Genomic DNA, 19,475 nt, shown 5'->3' on the forward strand with positions numbered 1-19,475 from the left:
ACCACATGGTTTTCCTCCAGGTGCTCCGGTTTCCTCTCACATCCCAAAGACGTGCGGGCTTGTAGGTTAATCGGGCTATGTAAATTCCCCCTAGTGTGTAGGGAGTGGATGAGAAAGTGGGATTACATGGAACTAATGTGAATGGGTGATCGATGGTTGTCGTCGACGCAGAGGGCCGAAGGGCCTATTTCCCTGCTGTATCTTTCAAAGTAAACTAAAGACAAAGCAGCTTTCTGATGTATGTTTTGATGTTTAGGTGGTTGTCAATGCTCTCCTTGGTGCCATCCCTTCCATCATGAACGTGCTGCTGGTTTGCCTGATATTCTGGCTTATCTTCAGTATCATGGGCGTGAATCTGTTTGCTGGAAGATATTACCGTTGTATCAACACGACGGACGGGGAACTATACCCCATTGATGTCGTTGACAACATGACGGAATGCCTTCAACTTAACGAGAGCGCTCGGTGGAAAAACATAAAAATCAACTTTGACAACGTTGGATTCGGCTACCTTGCTTTACTGCAAGTGGTAAGTTAACAGCTAGCTGGTGAAATGGTCTGAAAGAATCAATGCCATTCAGAACCTGTTCCCTGGCATGGAATTGTCAAAGTCTAGAGGGCGTAGCTTTAAAGTGAGAAGACCAAAATTTAAAGGTGATAAATTAGATAGTCATAACTGTTTTCCCCAGGGTGGAAATGTCAAATTCTAGAGGGCGTTGCTTGAAGATGATAAGATCAAGCTTTAAATGTCATATGCAGGGCAAGTATATAAAATTATGAGAGGCATAGATAGGGTGGATGGTCAGAACCTTTTTCTCCAGGGAGGAAATGCAGAGCTGAGAGGGATTAGCGTTAAGATGAGAGGGCAAAGTTTCTCTGGAACGTTGGAGGTTGAGGAAAGATTTGATGGAAGTATATAAAATGATGACCAGCATAGATAGGGTAGAAAGTCAGAACCTTTTCCCCCAGGGTGAAAACGTCCAACACTAGAGGACACAGCTTTAAGGTGAACGAGCAAAGTTTAAGGGAGATGTGTGGGGCAAATATTTTACACAGAGGGTGGTGGGTGCCAGGAACATGTTGCCAGAGGTGGTGGTGGAGGCAGATACGATTGTGGAGTTTGAGTCTTTTAGATAGAAATGTGGATATACAGGGAATAAAGGGATATGGATCACATGCAGGCAGAGGAGATTAGTTTAGCTTGGCATCATGTTCGGCACAGACATCACTACCCTCTGGCTAAAGAAATTCTTCATCATCTCCTTTCGAAAGGTACATCCTTCTATTCTGAGGATGTGCGCTCAGGTCCTAGACAATCCCACTACTGGAAACATCCTCTCTGCATCCACTCTATCCAGGCCTTTCATTATTCGGGAGGTTTCAATGACATTTCTCCTTCATCCTTCTAAACTCAAGTGAGTACAAGCCCAGAGGTATCTAAAATAATAAAATGGCAGATGTAGAGTATAGAGTACAACCCATGGCAATAAATGCAAGCCTACACCATTTGCAGCTTGCAGAGTTGAAGAGAGTACAGGGTGAGGGAGAAGATTGTTTGGAGGAGGACCAGGGTAAAAGAATGTTATCATCTTCCATGGTCCTACCAGCAGGTATTTCAAGTTGGCCACAACAGTCTCCTCCGAGTCCACCTTTCAGGCCAGAAAGGTGGACTCGACCCCAGTCTGCCCAGACACCTCTGCCTCCAGTTTATAAGTTCATACGTCATCATTAATATACGATGAGTGCTTGACAGCATTGGGCATCTACTCATGGGAGTTTAGAAGGTTGAGTGGGAAACCTCATTGAAACTTACAGAAAAATGAAAGAATTAGATAGAGTGGATGTGGAAAGGATGTTTCCACTGGTGGGAGGGTCTAGGACCAGAGGTCATAGCCTCAGAATTAAAGGGTGCTCTTTTAGAAAGGTGAGGAGGAACTTCTTTAGTCAGAGGGTAGTTAATCTGTGGAACTCATTGCCACAGAGGGCTGTGAAGGCCAAGCCAGTAGATATTTTTATGGCAGAGATAGACAAATTCTTGATTAGAACGGGTGTCAAGGGTTATGGGAAGAAGGCAGGAAAATGGGATTAAGGGGCAGAGATCAGCCATGCTTGAATGGTGCAGTAAACTCGATGGGCCAGATGGCCTAATTTGACTCCTATAACTTGTGAACATGATAGGAGCAGAATTAGTACATTCTACTCCACCATTCAATCGTGGCTGATCAAAGTTGTTCCCCATCGGTTGTGAGATCCGGCCATTGTTGATGAATAAATGGCCATGTGAGCGATTTGTGAAATGTGGGCGTGGGGTTTGCAGCAACGAGAGTGAAATGGAGCATGTGAATGCCAGGAATGAGTCATAGCAACATTGAAATCCACACAGCAATCTGAAGCCATTTAGCCCATGATCTCCATGACAACAGGAGGTGGTGATTGCTGATAATGGTGAGTACCTGATGCGGTGAACAGTCATGGGTGACGATGACACAGGGAGACTGCAGATGCTGGAATCTGTAGAAAAACACAAAGTGCTGGAGGAACATGTCTTTGTGGATACTTCGTCTACTTCCTAATCCACTCCCACTACTTATGTGTAGGAAGGAACTGCAGATGCTAGTTTATACCTAAGATAGGTACAAAATGCTGGAGTAACTTAGCAGGTCAGGCAGCATCTCAGGAGAAAAGGAATAGGTGAAGTTTCAGGTAGAAACCCTTTATCAGACTCTAATCTAAAACGTCACCTACTCCTTGTCTCCCGTGATGTTGCCTGACTCGCTGAGTTTCCCCGGCATTTTGTATCTACCTTCCCTCTAATTCTTATTTCCACTCACTATACTACCTACACCCACTTCCTGTACTTCTTACTTCCACTCGCTACTTCCTACTTCCACACCCTCGTACTTTCATGTCCTCCACTTATTTTCATGCTCTCTGCTTATACTTCCATGCTCTCTATTTCCTACTTCCACACCCTACTACGACATCCTCCTATGTCTGCTTCCTTCACTTCCTACTTCTATTTCCTCCTTCAACTTCCTCTCCTATGACCTCCAGCTCACTCATTGGAGACCATGGAGACTGCTTCTTCCCAGGTTTGAAGACATTCTTATTACTTCTCAGGTCAATGTCACTTGTAAAACCCTGCTGGTGCTTGTTTCAGCCACACTGTTTTATAATAATAATAATAATAATAATAATAATTTTATTTATAGAGCACTTTAAAAACAAACATAGTTGCAACAAAGTGCTGTACATCACTAATCATTGACAAAAAAGTTAATACACACCAATAATAACAGTTAAAAGATGGAGTAAGTAAAGATATTCAAAATAAAGAAATATTAAAAACACTACAAGCAGGAGCAAAGACTCATGCATGGTCAAAAGCCAGAGAGTATAAATGTGTTTTAATACTGGATTTGAAGATGGACGTGCAACGGCAGAGCGTTCCAGAGTGCCGGAGCAACAACAGAGAAGGCTCTATCCCCTCTGATCTTCCACTTAGACCTTGGTACCTCCAGGAGCAGCATTGGACACGGATTTTTATTGGTGCCAGCCACCCGTTAATACATGCTGCCAATTTACAGCGTAGTTGAGCAAAACACAAAGTGCTGGAGGAACTCAGCGGATCAGGCAGCATCTGCGGAGGGAATGGACAGATGACATTTTGTTTCAAACTGTCTGAAATTGTTGGAGTAACTCGGGAGGTCAGGAAGCATCTCTGGAGTACATGGATAGGTAACATTTCGACACGGAACCCTTCTTTAGTGATTGTGTGGATCGGGGATGGGGGGAGGGGAGGAATGAAAGCTGGGAGATAGGAAAGGTAGGACAAAGTGTGACAGGTAATAGGTGGACAAAGGCAAGGTAGATTCATGATAGACAAATGGTTGGAACAAAGGCCAGAGATTAAAACAGAAGGTTTGAGACAGAAGGATTGAAGACTTGTGAATTGTAAAACCAGAAGAAAGAATGTGGGTTGGAAACGGGTGCACCCGGGGAAACCCCACGCAGTAACGTACAAGCTCCATACAGACAGCACCTGTAGTTAGAATCAAACCTGTGTCTCTGGTGCTGTAAGGCAGCAACTCTACTGCTGTGCCACTGTGCTGCCCCTTGCTTTCACTGGGCAGGAACGGGTTAACCACACAGCAGATGTGTGCAGGGTCTATAGAATTCTGCCCCCACAATATCAATCTAACCTCTCAGAGGCAGCGCAGTAAATAATGGCACTCGATGATGTGTCCATAAGCAATTCTTGGCACAGAGTGCCGATGACTAGTCAGTAGATAATGCCTCATTCTAGTGGAGGAAGGAACTGCAGATAGTGGTAAGAACGTTGATTCCACAAATTTCAAGTAACTCCTGCATTCCTTCCCCTCCCCTCTCTCCCCCTCTCCCCCACCCTAGTTGCCCAGCCAGTTCCACTCTTCACATCCTTGTATATCTCTTGCTATCACCCTTTCTCCAGCCAACAATAGGCCATTATGGGCTCCATCATCCCTGCCGGCCCTGATTTGTTCCAGACTTTTCCCGCCTACAGTTTATTTCCCCCCCGCCCCCTCCCCATCTTTACTTTCAGTCTGAAGAAGGGTTCCAAAAAGTCACTTTTTTTTTCCTCCAGAGATGCTGCGTGACTCGCTGAGTTACTCCAGCAATTTACATCTATGCCTGATCTAGCTTTTGTCTGTAGAAACAAAGAACAGCAGATGTTGGTTTATACCAAAGATAGACACAAAGTGCTGGAGTAGCTCAGCAGTCCATTCAGCATCTCAAAGGACAGGTGACGTTTCAAGTCAGGACTCTTCTTCACACTCTTCTGAAGAAGGTTTCCCATCGAAAACATCACCTATTGTTATTCTCCAGAGATGCTGTGTGGCCCACTGAGTTACTCCAGCACTTTGTCACTCTAGCTTTGGTCTGTTTGCTTTGCTGTTTGCTTATTCCAGCTTTCCCTCAAGTGCCGGTTGGAAGCATTCTTTACTAATTAGATCATATTAATGATAGTGAATTCCCAGAGTCATTGGGATCCTAACCCCAGGGTAAACAACTTGCAAGACCGCTAAGAAATCAGAAATGTGGCGTTTCATCGAGTGACTTGGCATGCTGTACTGTTTTATCTCCCTGAGGAAATATGTTCCTGAAGTCTGGTGCAGATGTAAGGAAGCAAATGCTAACCACAAGACTCAGCACCAAACTTGAATACATCCTCTTAAGTGATGAATAATTCTAAGAAATACACTTATGCTCATTTAAATTGGCCTATTCAAAGGCTTTAAACAGCATTTTGATATTGTCTTAGCTCCCGGAATATAAAGCTGCAGAATTGAATGATGTTTGGATTCAAACAGAGACACAAACTCAACGGGTCAGACAGCATCTCTGGAGAACATGGAGATAGGTGGCGTTTCGGGTCGGAACCTTTCATAAGACTTTTTCCATTACAGGAAGGATGTGGAGGTTTTGGAGAGGGTGTACAAGAGGTTTAACAGAACGATTCCTGAATCACAGGGTATGGAACAATTGTTTGCAGGTTGTGATTGTGATGGTGGAGAAGAAAGCTGGAAAAGAGGTGGAGGCAGGACGAAGCCTGGCAAGTGATAGGTGGATACAACTGAGGGAGGCTTTCATTGGCAGATGGTTGGGCAAAGGCCAGAGAAGAAAAGGCAAAAGATATGAGACAAGGATAGAAGAGGTGTAAATTGTGAAGCCAGAGAAAATAATAAGAGGAGAGGCAGGGGGAGAAATGGGTCTAGATGCGGCACAGAGGGGAAAAAAGTAGATATTTGTAGGCAAGTTACCTAAAATTGGATAATTCAAAGTTCATACCATTGGGCTGTAAGCTACCCAAGTGGAATATGAAGAGCTGTTCCTGCAATTTGTGTGTGGCCTCACTCTGGCAATGGAGGAGACCCAGGACAGAAAGGTTAGTGTGGGAATGGGAAGAGGAGTTAAAGCAGCATCTGCAGTTCCTTGTGTCTACTTAGTGTAGGAAATGATCAGACTCACACATAGTGATTAGAATCCATAGTCTTTTATTAGCAACTCTGTGGAGGAAACACAAGGTGCTTTCGTCTCCATGCATTCAGCTAGTCTAACTGGAGAGAGAGAGCTCACTGATAAGCCCGTAGTAGTATCAGTGACATAAAGAATGAGTAGCAAGCACTAATGTACATCCTCCGTCTTAAAGAATTAATTTCAAATGTAAAACTACTGAGTACTACAAAGAATTAAATGCAAATATATATTGCTGATTGTATAAAGCACACATAGTATGTGGCAATAAACTGGAGGAAGTTCAAACATAGCCCGGGTACTTTACAGTGGGTTTACAAACACGACCAGTACGTGTACAGTACAGCCCTGCATATCCTCCCGTCACCGGGGACACGCTCGGTGGTGAAATAGGTGTCGGAGATTGAAACGGCATTCCCGGAGACGAAACTGGATCAGAAACAGGTTGTCGTGCTGGTGCAGTCGGGCTGATGCCGCTGGATGTGGATGGAAGTACACTTGTGCAGTCAAGATAGTACGAAGGTGGTGCAGGCTCATTCACAGGCAGGATATGTTGCCTATTATGTCTGTAGGTGCCGCCATCGGCATTGACCAAGTATGAACTTGGCTCAAAGGCACTTCCAGAAATTACGCCAAGGAGGTCGTGAGCTTTGTCGCTTTGCAGACGCACCACTTGCCCCTCAGCATACCACCCTTTCTGAATGTTCCACTTTTGTTGTAGTCTGGACTAGACTTCTGATAGTGGGAACACATGTGGAACCAGTGCCTGTTTCACCACAGGCAATGTGGCTTGGGTCTGCCTTGACATCAGACACTGAGCGGGTGAACGCAATATTGGGTCGCGGGAGATGTTGCGCAGGTTACGCAGGTCCAGGTACACATCTGATTTTGCTCAGAGGGACCATTCCATTAATTGTTTTGCACTCCTGACGGCACGTTCAGCTAGTCCATTCTACTGAGGGTATTTAGGGCTGCTGGTGATGTGACGAAAACCCCAGCGTGTAGCAAAGTCTTTGAAGTACTGGCTGGTAAATTGACTGCCATTATCAGATAGTAGGAGCTGCCGTCAGGAGTGCAAAACAATTAATGGAATGGTCCCTCAGAGCAAAATCAGATGTGTACCTGGACCTGCGTAACCTGCGCAACATCTCCTATGGTCGGAGAAATGGCGTGCCAGCTTCTGAACTACCCCATGAGATGTGGGGTTACTAAGAAGTTCGAAGTCAAACCAACCAGAATACGAGTCGACAAGAACCAGGTATTGTTTGCCATGCCACTCATATATGTAAGTTTCCACTGTGGACCACGGGAGGGCAGGAACCGGGTGTGAGACAAATGGTTGCTTTTGTTGATGTGGTGCCAAACTGTTGCACACTGCATAGGATTCCACTTTCTCGTGAATGTAATCGGTCATGCCAGACCAGTAAAACATGTTTTTTGCTCACAGGACGGTTGCTACTGCACCTGGGTGTCCTGCAAGGACAGCATCAAAATACTTGCTGTGTAGAGAGGAAGGAACTACAGCTTTGTGGCCCTTTACGATAATGCCAAAATGTACTGCTAGTTCATCACGGACGGCAATGAAGGGCTGAACAGGAAGTGGTAGATTGTATTGCTTGTCAGGCCAACTGCGCTTAATGACAGAGGAGAGCGATCGTAAGCTATCGTCAGCAGCAGTGTGGGAAAAGGCAACACCACTTTTCAATAAGGCAAAGGCAACACCACTTTTGCATTTTCAAACCAACCCACTTTTGAATTTTCAAACCAAACCACTTTTGCATTTCCAAACCACATTTCCAAACTACATTTTCAAACTACATTAAGGGCACTCACAGGTCAGTAAAACCACTCACAGTTTAGTAGACATGTGTTCAGTGTTATTCACAGCTCAGACTGAGAGTTGTGACCTCTCGCTATCCCATCTTGCAGAGACTGAGGCAGTCCATACTTCCGGGTTTTATAGTCCCTCCCTCATCCCACCGGAAGAGGCGTGGCCTTCATGGCGTGTGACAGGAGAGACAATCTCAACATTTTTTAAACATGTATTTTTCATCAATGGGAAAAATCCTCTTGTACTGCACAGCGGAGGGGGACTCTGAGTAAGATGGCCAAAAATCACAGCCATAAGTGGTAGTGTTTTGTCTAAAATCAATATGCAGTGCAAACAGGAAGTGGTCAAGATTTGAGTTTTAATTATATAGATGGCCTACGTAGTTCACCTCATTTACTCTGGATTTGCACTTTAGCGGGTTTAATGAGGTTGATTTCTTTAGCGCAGTCCAGAACCTTCTTTAAATTTGTGTCGTGTTCTTGAATAGTTCGTCCAGCAACAAGGATATCATCAACTACGATGGAGCATGGGTAACCTGCAAACAACTGTTCCATAGCGCGTTGAAATACTTCACTAGCAGAGCTAATGCCAAATGGCATACGGAGAAATTTGTAACGTCCAAGGGGTGGCTGAAGGTGGTTAACTTGGGGGAGTTGTGCTCCAGGGCAATCTGCCAGAATGAACTCTTGGCATCTAGTACTGTGAATATAGTCGCCTTGCCCAGCTGCACTGCAATTTCTTCCACTGTGCATATAGGATAGTGTGGTCGCTTAATGGCAGTGTTTAAATCTTTAGGATTGATGCAAATCCAGATTTTTTCCTTATTCTTGTTCGTTGCTACGACCATCGTCGAGATCCAATCCGATGCGTCAGCGATGGGGGCAATCACACCCATAGTCACCATTCTGTTGAGTTCACCTTGTACCCAGTCCCGCATAGCATGGGGAATCTGGTGTGCCGGATGGACAACTGGAAGGACCTTGGGGTCAGTCATGATTGTGTATTTGACAGGTAACCTGCCCAGCTTGTCGTTGAACAGACTTTTGTATTGTGTCAGGATTTGTTGAGTGAAGCCACATGTAGCAAACAGTTGATAGACAGATGTACTGAAGGTGACCAGACCCAGGTAACAAGCATCAATGCCCAGTAGAGAAGGCACTTTTTCTTGGACAATAAAGAAGATCAGGCTGTGGACATGTGAATCAAGATAGCATCGTAGACCAACTAGGCGAGGAGAGGGTCCGAAATATCTGACACCATGTAGGAAATGATCAGACTCACACATAGTGATTAGAATTCATAGTCTTTTATTAGCAACTCTGCGGGGGAAACACAAGATGCTTTCGTCTCCATGCATTCAGCTAGTCTTACTGTAGAGAGGGAGACCGATAGGGTACACTGCGCCACCTACAAATGAAAGTAGAGTGGCGGCCGTGTGATTGATGACCTCGTTTTTTCGAATCCTATTGAGTTCAGATAAGGATAAAACATTGCAGCGAGCTCCAGTGTTGAGTTTAACAATAACATTCATTCCGTTAATGAGGAGAGTGACCATGGGATCTTGATGTTTACGAGACAAATCCGACAAGGAATGTATGTTGATATCCAGCTTCTCGTTAGCAGACAGTATGTCCTCATTGGTCAGAAAAGCTTGCGTGGGAGCCGCATGGGAAGGCTCTGGATCTAAGCTCTCACGTTGGAGCTGGTTGATGGATTGCTTTGTCTGTACTGTGTTTCTAAGTGAACGGCAACAACGAATGAAGTGATTTCTGCGTTTACAGAAGTGGCAAAGTTACCCATAAGCCGGGCAATGTACACGAATGCCTGCATGCGAACCTCCACAGTTCACACAATTGTTAATGAACTTAACACCAGATCTGCCGGGCACCTGTGAAAACTGGCATTGGGCTTGATAAACTATGTCAGCAACATTAAAATCATAGGCAGAATGGGGACCATGCCCCAAAGATTTGGTGTGAGAATCTGTCATTTCTGCAATACGACAGCGATTTTCAGCAGTCTCCAGAGTGAGATCAGTATCACGTAGAAATTCATCACGTACCTTATCATTGAGAATTCCACAAAAAAATTCTGCCTCGTATCAGACTATCGCACAAATTGGCAAACTCGCACCGGCTGCCGATGTGTTTCAAAGAACTGATGCACGCTTCGACAGGTTCACCGTGCCTTTGGCTACGCAAAAAATTTTTATGGCGCTCCATCACAAGATTAATGCATAACTCACATAGGTGTCTGAAGGCACTCAGGGTCTTAGAAACATAGAAACATAGAAAATAGGTGCAGGAGTAGGCCATTCGGCCCTTCGAGCCTGCACCGCCATTCAATATGATCATGGCTGATCATCCAACTCAGTATCCCATCCCTGCCTTCTCTCCATACCCCCTGATCCCTTTAGCCACAAGGGCCACATCTAACCCTCTTAAATATAGCCAATGAACTGGCCTCAACTACCTTCTGTGGCAGAGAATTCCACAGATTCACCACTCTCTGTGTAAAAAATGATTTTCTCATCTCGGTCCTAAAAGATTTCCCCCTTATCCTTAAACTGTGACCCCTTGTCCTGGACTTCCCCAACATCGGGAACAATCTTCCTGTATCTAGCCTGTCCAACCCCTTAAGAATTTTGTAAGTTTCTATAAGAACCCCCCTCAATCTTCTAAATTCTAGCATGTACAAGCCGAGTCTATCCGGTCTTTCTTCATATGAAAGTCCTGCCATCCCAAGAATCAGTCTGGTGAACCTTCTCTGTACTCCCTCTATGGCAAGAATGTCTTTCCTCAGATTAGGAGACCAAAACTGTACGCAATACTCCAGGTGTGGTCTCACCAAGACCCTGTACAACTGCAGTAGAACCTCCCTGCTCTTATACTCAAATCCTTTTGCTATGAATGCTAACATATCATTCGCTTTCTTCACTGCCTGCTGCACCTGCATGCCTACTTTCAATGACTGGTGTACCATGACACCCACGTCTCGTTGCATCTCCCCTTTTCCTAATCGGCCACCATTCAGATAATAGTCTACTTTCCTGTTTTGGCCACCAAAGTGGATAACCTCACATTCATCCACATTATACTGCATCTGCCATGCATTTGCCCACTCGCCCAACCTATCCAAGTCACCTTGCAGCCTCCTAGCATCCACCTCACAGCTAACACTACCCCCCAGCTTGGTGTCATCCGCAAACTTGGAGATGTTGCATTCAAGTCCCTCATCCAGATCATTAATATATATTGTAAATAGCTGGGGTCCCAGCACTGAGCCTTGCGGTACCCCACTAGTCACTGCCTGCCATTCTGAAAAGGACCCGTTTATTCCTACTCTTTGCTTCCTGTCTGCCAGGCAGTTCTCTATCCACATCAATACTGAACCCCCAATACCGTGTGCTTTAAGTTTGCATACTAATCTCTTATGTGGGACCTTGTCGAAAGCCTTCTGAAAGTCCAGATATAACACATTCACTGGTTCTCCCTTATTCACTCTACTAGTTACATCCTCGAAAAATTCTATAAGATTCGTCAGACATGATTTACCTTTCATAAATCCATGCTGACTTTGTCCAATGAATTCACCACTTTCCACAACACACCACACCACCACTCAGCTGGAACAATCTGGACACCCGTAGCATTGAACTGTGCCAGGGCATAATTAAATCTTCTAGAACATCGAGTGGCCACTGTACCGGCCTGGTTGAGGAGAATCTGGAACATCTGGAACATCTGGAACAGCGGCAGCATGTGCCGCATGCACATACACAGTGAAATCCTCTTCAAAGATGCGCCCACGCTCGACGAGGTCACCATCAAACACTAAAGACCCAGGCTTGCGAAGAGACGCAGCCATTGTAAAACCACAAACTGAACAAAAAAACAAACTAAAATAATCGTAGACCAACTAGGCGAGGAGAGGGTCCGAAATATCTGACACCATGTAGGAAATAATCAGACTCACACATAGTGATTAGAATCCATAGTCTATTAATAGCAACTCTGCGGGGGAAACACAAGGTGCTTTCGTCTCCATGCATTCAGCTAGTCTAACTGGAGAAAGAGAGAGAGAGAGCTCACTAATAACCTTGTGGGCGGACCAGTAGTATGAGTGACATAAGGAATATGCAGCAAGCACTAATCTACACTTAGTATTTGACCATGTTACTTAAGATATATATTAGTTTTGACCTTAAAATGAAACGTTTTCAATTTAACTGAAAGTGTAGATTGTGCGATTACATCTTGGTTTCTGCACCAATGACAATTATTTGTTTATTTTCTTTACATAGGCAACATTTAAAGGCTGGATGGATATCATGTATGCTGCTATTGACTCAAGAAAAGTAAGTGTATATTAGCAAGTTATTGATGTGTGGGAAAGAACTGCAGATGCTGGTTTAAATCGAAGTAACTCAGCAGGACAGGCAACATCTCTGAAGAGAATGAATGGGTGACGTTTCGGGTCGAGACCCTTCTTCAGACTCAATGCGTGACATTTCAGGTCTCGACCCAAAACGTCACCCATTCCTTCTCTCCAGCGATGCTGCCTGTCCCGGCCCGCTGAGTTACTCCAGCATTTTGTGTCTACCAACAAGTTATTGATGATCAGTCTCCAAGTTGAAATATAGCTTGAAATCCGATTTCCGGCAACTGAGGGTTCGCCAACGCCTATATTATGGACAAAACTACAAGAGCTTAGTTGAAATTCCGTGAGTGGTCACAGATGGCATTACGATTGGATAGTGCTCTTTCTGGTCATGTCCCTCCGTCATGGAAAGAATAAACTATGCTCTCACGATAGGCACAAAATGCTAGAGTAACACAGCAGGACAGGCAGCATCTCTGAATAAAAGGGATGGGTGATGTTTCGGGTCGAGACCCTGCTTCAGACTGAGAGGCAGAGGAGAGGGAGACACAGATATATGGAAAGGTAAGGTGTAAAAATGAGACATCAAAGGGGGCAAAGATTAAGGAGAATGTAGGATTGGTCATTGTTTGCCAGGGGAAGGTGATAATGAACATAATAGACTAGAATAGATAGAATGCCTTTTATTGTCATTCAAACTGCTTGACTTGAACAAAATGCATTTTCTACAGTCTTAACATTTCAAAAAAAAAACAGGACCTACACTTAACACAGTTTACACAAACATTCATCACAGTGAATCTCCAACACCTCCTTACTGTGATGGAAGGCAAAAGTCTTATCTCTTCCCTTTGTTCTTCACCCGCGGTCCAGCAGTCCAATTGCCCAGCAGTCCAATTGCAGCGTCGAGGCGATTGGGGCTCCCGAAGTTCAAAGGTTCAAAGGTTCAAAGGTTCAAAGGTTGATTTATTGTCACATACACCTAGATGTAGTGAAATTCCTTTTGCCAATGCAGCACATAAAAAAGAATACAAACATAACAATAATAAATAGCTTTAACATAAAAACATCCCCCCACAATGGTTCCCATTATGGGGGAAGGCACAAAGTCCAGTCCCATCCCCAATGTCCACCCATAGTCGGGCCTATTGAGGCCTCCACAGTTGCCTCTACGGAGACCCGATGTTCCAGGCCGTCCTCGCCGGGTGATGATGTTCCGGCGTCGGGAGAGTCCTCTCAGCGGCATGGGAACCCTGGAATGGCCGCCTCCCTACTCGAGACCGTGGCTTCCGGAGCCGACAAGGCCGCGCCGAATGGAGCTCAACTGGCGATCTCGTCGCGAGATCCCAGGCTCCCGATGTAAAGTTCAGCGCCGCCGCCCGCACTCCGCGATGTTTTTAACGCCGGCAGGGGATGGTAAGCCCCCGGCAGGGGATGGTAAGTCCCGCGGCCGTTAAGCCTCGCCGGGCGATGTTAGGCCCGGCTCCATGTCATTTAACCCCGCGATTCTGGCGGGAGAAGTTGCCGTTGCGGGAGCTCCAAAAAGCGGTCTCCCACCAGGGACCTGCGAGCTCCCGATGTTACCGTCCACTGGGCCTGCGGCCGGAGCCTCCGAAGCTCCGAAGTCGGGTTGCAGCAGCGCGCCACCACATCTCTCCCCACTTCGAAGAAGACCAGCTCCGCGATGGCAGGTCTGCAGGCTTCGCGACTGGAGCCCTCAGGTTGGTTCTGGCCAGAGGCCGCCGCCGGCTCCACGATGTTAGGCCCAACGACATCGGAGACCCGACAGTGAGAAAGTTGTGTCCCCGTACAGGGAAGGAATTAAACGGTTCCCCCCCCCCCCCACCCCCCACATATACACAGCTAAATAAATTATAAAAACTAGTCAAAACATACATTTAACGAGACAAAAATTTAAAAAAGACAAACGGACTGCAGTCGAGCCGTTAGGCGCCGCCACACCACAATAGACAATAGGTGCAAGAGTAGGCCATTCGGCCCTTCGAGCCAGCACCGCCATTCAATGTGATCATGGCTGATCTTCCACTATCAGTACCCCGTTCCTGCCTTCTCCCCATATCCCTTGAACATACAAAGATAAAATTAAAATGTAATCAGGAGGACAGTCAGATTGGTCAGAGAACTTGGAGGAGGGATGGAGAGAGGGAAAGCAAGGGTCACATGAAGTTAGAGAAGGGAAAGCAAGGGTCACTTGAAGTTAGCTGCCCAAGCGAAATATGAGGTGCTGTTCCAAGTTGTATTGGGCCTTACAGTGGAGGAGGCCCAGGACAGAAAGATCAATATTGGAATGGGAGGGGGAGTTAAAGTGTTTAGCAACGGGGAGATCATGTAGGTTTAGGCTCAGTGGCGCAGGTGATAGAGCTGCTGTCTCACAGCATCAGAGACCCGGGTACCATCCTGACCTTGGGTGGTGTTTGTGTGGAGTTTCTACGTTCTCCTTATGACCGCGTGCATTTTATCTGGGTGCTCCAGTTTCCTCCCACATCCCAAAGATGTGCGGATTTGTTGGTTATTTGGCAAATTGCCCCTGGTGTGTAGGGAGTGAATGAGAAAGTGGAATAACATAGAACTAGCTGAACAGGTGATCGCTGGTCGGCGTGGACTCGGTTGGCCAAAGGGCCTGTTTATACACTGTATCTCTAAACTAACTAAAATACAACAGAATAAAATCTATTTGCTTTTTGTATTTTTAATCTTTGCCCTATATTATGTGTTTCAGGTGAAACAGCAACCGGACTATGAATGCAACCTGTACATGTATTTTTACTTTGTTATTTTCATCATTTTTGGATCTTTCTTCACCTTGAATCTGTTCATTGGTGTCATTATTGACAACTTCAATCAACAGAAGAAAAAGATAAGTATTTTGACTAAAATAAAACTAAAATGGTTAATTGGTTTTCCGCCTTTTTGGAAATGTTTCTGAAATGTTAATGGTGACAGTTTTGTGTACGTTCCTTCAAGATTAGATCTTTCATTTTGTAGTGGACAAAAGAATATTGGGAAATATTTCACTTTTTAAAGCTGCGTACTAAACTATATTACTAATTGTGTCCAATATAAAGTATTCACCCGCTTATCTCTCGTGGCTGTTGAGTTTTCTTTTTTTTCTTTAATATGATGCAAGTGCTATGATCATGATCACATTGAATGCTATTGCCATGATCACATTGAATGGCGGTGCTGGCTTGAAGGGCCAAATGGCCTACTCCTGCACCTATTGCCTATCGTCTATTGCTTTCGCTGTTAAACTTGCACCTGCTGTTAACATTTATATTAATCATACAATTTTGTTTTGCAACTTGCGAAGCTTTATGTATCAATTGCAGAGTGAAATTTTCTTATTTTTATTCATCACATTCATCACATCGCTTTTCCTAAAAAAGCTATCTGGTGTTTTAAAGCAGAATAGTGCGATTGGAACTCAGCAGGTCAGACAACATCAGTGGAGGGAACGGAGAGAAGACGTTTTGGGTCGCGACCCTTTGTCAGACTGATCAGTCTGAAGAAGGGTCACGACTTGAAACATGTTCTGTCCATTCCCTCCACAGATGCTGACTGGCCCGCTGAGTTACTCCAGTAGTTATTTGCTGAAGATTCCAGCATCTGCAGTTCCTTGTGTCTCTTGTTTCTTTGTTCTTTTGACTTTCTACTCTTTGAGAATTTCTTCATAGGATTGATAGATCTGTATTGTTGCTGCATTCTTCCTCTCTCTTTGCATCTTATTTGCCTTGGTTATTTTCAACATATTTTTGTTATTACTTGAATCATTTTATATTTTGCATCCATTTAGTGATTTTCAGCATTCTGTGAATTTGATTTTAGGGTGTGGTGTATGATTTAGCACAAATTGTGTTTGTGGGTGAACCCATGTGGGTGAATTTTCAAGTACAATTTGAAATGGATACAAAGTAGGCAAAAGTATTACTCGTGTATGGTGATATGGGACCAGGCAGAGACATAGAGCTGCATAGTCCGAGTCATGGAGCTATACGGCAGGGCAACAGGCCTTTCAGCCCAACTTGTCCATGCCAACCAAGATAGCATTCTGCACTTGTTCCATGTGCTTGCATTTGGCCCATAGCCCTCTAAATCCTTCCTAGATTCATGTTTAGGTTTAATATTCACACGTCTACCGAGGTTCAGTGAAAAGCTTTGTTTTGCATGCTATCCAATTAATTTCTCTGGAACGTCAGAGATTGAGGGGAGACCTGATCGAAGTATATAAAATCTTGAGAAGCACAGATAGGGTAGACAGTCGAGAACCTTTTTTCCAGGGTGGAAATGTCAAAGACAAGATTTTGCATAGCTTTAAGGTGAGGGGAACGGGGTGAGGGGGAAGTTTACAGGATATGTGTGGGGCAAGTATCTTTTACGGAGGGCCGTGGGTACCTGGAATGCATGGCCAGGGGTGGTGATGAAGGCAGAATAAATAAGGGGGTTTTAAGAGGCTTTTGGATAGGCACATGGATATGCAGGGAATGGAGGAATATGGATCACGTACAGACTGAGGATATTAGTTTAGCTTGGCATTATGTTTGACTCAGACATTGTGGGCCGGCCTGTTCCTGTGCTGCTCTGTTCTATGTCATATGTGGATTGTCATTCCACATTTACCCCTTGATTATTGCAAGGTTTCCTAGTTTCTAATTCCATGGTTCTGTGCATCTGCCTGTATATTGCATTTTCTCCACATGCATTCTATCCTCTGCTTCTGGTTCCTTGATGTTTTCAATAAATCGAGTCCCCATTCAGTATCTGGCTGACGTATTATCTGTGTAACTGAACCTCTGTTCTCTCAGTGCCGTTCTTTGTTCTGTGAATCTTACTTTCTGCTCTCTTCTCCCTGTTCTGTTCCTGTGACCTATTTCTCCCCTCTTGCTTCCGTGTGCTCTTTAGTCTTTCTCTCCTCTTTCCAGTTCTGTGTTCTATGTGGCTGAGAGACTGTGACTGACTGATTGCAGAATTCAGGGCATTGACAGCAGGGAGAAGAACTGTTGACAAGGTTAGCAACCACGGAGGAAGTTAACTCTAAGAAGCTGGCACATCCATAACACTGAAAAATATGGTGCTCTGAAAGCTGCCCTAATTCCCCATGCAAGATCATGTTTTGCAATTGGCTCACAAACACTGGGCAGCAGAGTGGAATATTGGTTGAGCAGCTGCCTCAGCGCCAGAGACCCGGGTGCGATCCTGACCTTGGGTGCTGTCTGTACAGAGTTTGCACGTTCTCCCTGTGACCACATGGGTTTTCTCCAGGTGCTACGGTTTCTGTCGAATCCCAAAGAAATGCAGTTTGTAGGTTAATTTGCTTCTGTAAATCATCCCCAGTGTGTGTAGGGTATAACTAGTGTAGTGCTGATCACTGATCAATGCGGACTCGGTGAGCCAAAGAGCCTGTTTCCACGCTGCATCTCTAAACAGAACTAAATAAAGCACTGCATTATAGCCAGAGTCTCCTGAATGAATCTCATTTCTAACAATTCCAGCTAGAAATTATCTGCATTTATAATCTTACTCAGTATTGTAATATAAATTGCAAGCAGTATGTACAGAAACAGGTTAAACCTGTTTATTTTGCATGGTCCAACATTCCTCTGACACCTTTGACAATGACCTTGCAAAGACAAATGTGTCAATTTACCAAGTGTAAGCAGGTGATCATCTGAGGCGTCCATTGGTAAATTAAAGCACCATCTAGTTTCTCTTCTCAGAGATCCCATGTGCACATCAGGGAAAATACCAATTGATTGATAGGGATATTGGGGCAGAATTCAGAAGGTAACTGGTGCTAATTACCTTGAGCATAGCTCTTTGACAGTGATGGATACTTTGTGAGGAGCTGCGTGGAATTTGTACTGTAGACCAGTAATGTCTCAGACACACCTCGAAAATGCACCTTCTCATGTGTCGGCTAGCATGTCGAGGAACAAGAATCGCAGGTAACATTTGAGTACAAATTGCTGCAAATGTAAAGAGATTATGGTTATTCTGTATACTGAACAAATAGTTATCAAATGCCAATGGGTGAAATGAAAGAGAGGTCAGGATCTCAACAGACACATTTCAGTTATCAAAACAATCAGCAAGATAGGCAGATAGGCTTGAATTTTGGCAATAAAACATTAATATTGCAGAATTACTGGAATTGAATGGCAATAGATTTCTGGCAGCACTGCAGTATCCGTTAATCATAGTCATACAGTAGGGCAACAGGCCCTTCGGCCCCACTTGCCCATGCTGACCAATATGCTCCATCTACACTAGTCCCACCTGCCTGCATTGTAGTTTACTTTATTGTCACGTGTACCAAGGTACAGTGAAAAGCTTATTGTTGTGTGCAATTCAGTCAGCTGAAAAAATATACATGATTACAATCAAGTCATCCACATGTAGAGATACAGGATGATGGGAATAATGTTTAGTGCAAGATAAAATCCAGTAAAGTCCGATTGAAGGGAAAAAGGGGAATTACAGACCAGTTAGTCTAACATCAGTAGTGGGGAAAATGCTAGAGTCAGTTATTAAAGATGGGATAGCAGCACATTTGGAAAGTGGTGAAATCATTGGACAAAGTCAGCATGGATTTATGAAAGGTAAATCATGTCTGGCGAATCTTATAGAATTTTTCGAGGATGTAACTAGTAGAGTGGATAAGGGAGAACCAGTGGATGTGTTATATCTGGACTTTCAGAAGGCTTTCGACAAGGTCCCACAAAAGAGATTAGTATGCTAACTTAAAGCACACGGTATTGGGGGTTCAGTATTGATGTGGATAGAGAACTGGCTGGCAGACAGGAAGCAAAGAGTAGGAGTAAACGGGTCATTTTCAAAATGGCAGGCAGTGACTAGTGGGGTACCGCAAGGCTAAGTGCTGGGACCCCAGCTATTCTGCCACAGAAGGTAGTTGAGGCCAGTTCATTGGCTATATTTAAGAGGGAGTTAGATGTGGCCCTTGTGACTAAAAGGATCAGGGGGTATGGAGAGAAGGCAGGTACAGGATACTGAGTTGGATGATCAGCCATGATCATATTGAATGGCGGTGCAGGCTCGAAGGGCCGAATGGCCTACTCCTGCACCTATTTTCTATGTTTCTATGTTTCTATGAAGATGGTCTGATGGTCTCCAATGAGGTAGATGGGAGGTCAGGATCGCTCTCTTGTTGGCGATAGGATGGTTCTGCTGAGAAGAAACTGTCCATGAATCTGGCCTATGTTCCTCGAACCCA

The 19,475-nt window shown here is 44.6% G+C and overlaps 1 protein-coding gene across 8 annotated transcripts in view; it reads left to right on the plus strand.

Annotated features, from left to right (window-relative positions):
- scn2a (sodium voltage-gated channel alpha subunit 2) overlaps positions 1-19,475 on the plus strand; it is a 125,901-nt gene that overhangs the window by 96,966 nt on the left and 9,460 nt on the right. For all 8 annotated transcript variants that reach the window (XM_033024170.1, XM_033024166.1, XM_033024172.1 and 5 more), the window contains 3 exons: positions 257-529; positions 12,150-12,203; positions 14,967-15,104. In XM_033024170.1, coding sequence (XP_032880061.1) covers positions 257-529; positions 12,150-12,203; positions 14,967-15,104 — 465 coding nt within the window. The remainder of the gene's footprint in view (positions 1-256; positions 530-12,149; positions 12,204-14,966; positions 15,105-19,475) is intronic.

Source organism: Amblyraja radiata, chromosome 7, assembly GCF_010909765.2.
Source record: "Amblyraja radiata isolate CabotCenter1 chromosome 7, sAmbRad1.1.pri, whole genome shotgun sequence".
Classification (NCBI taxonomy): domain Eukaryota; kingdom Metazoa; phylum Chordata; class Chondrichthyes; order Rajiformes; family Rajidae; genus Amblyraja; species Amblyraja radiata.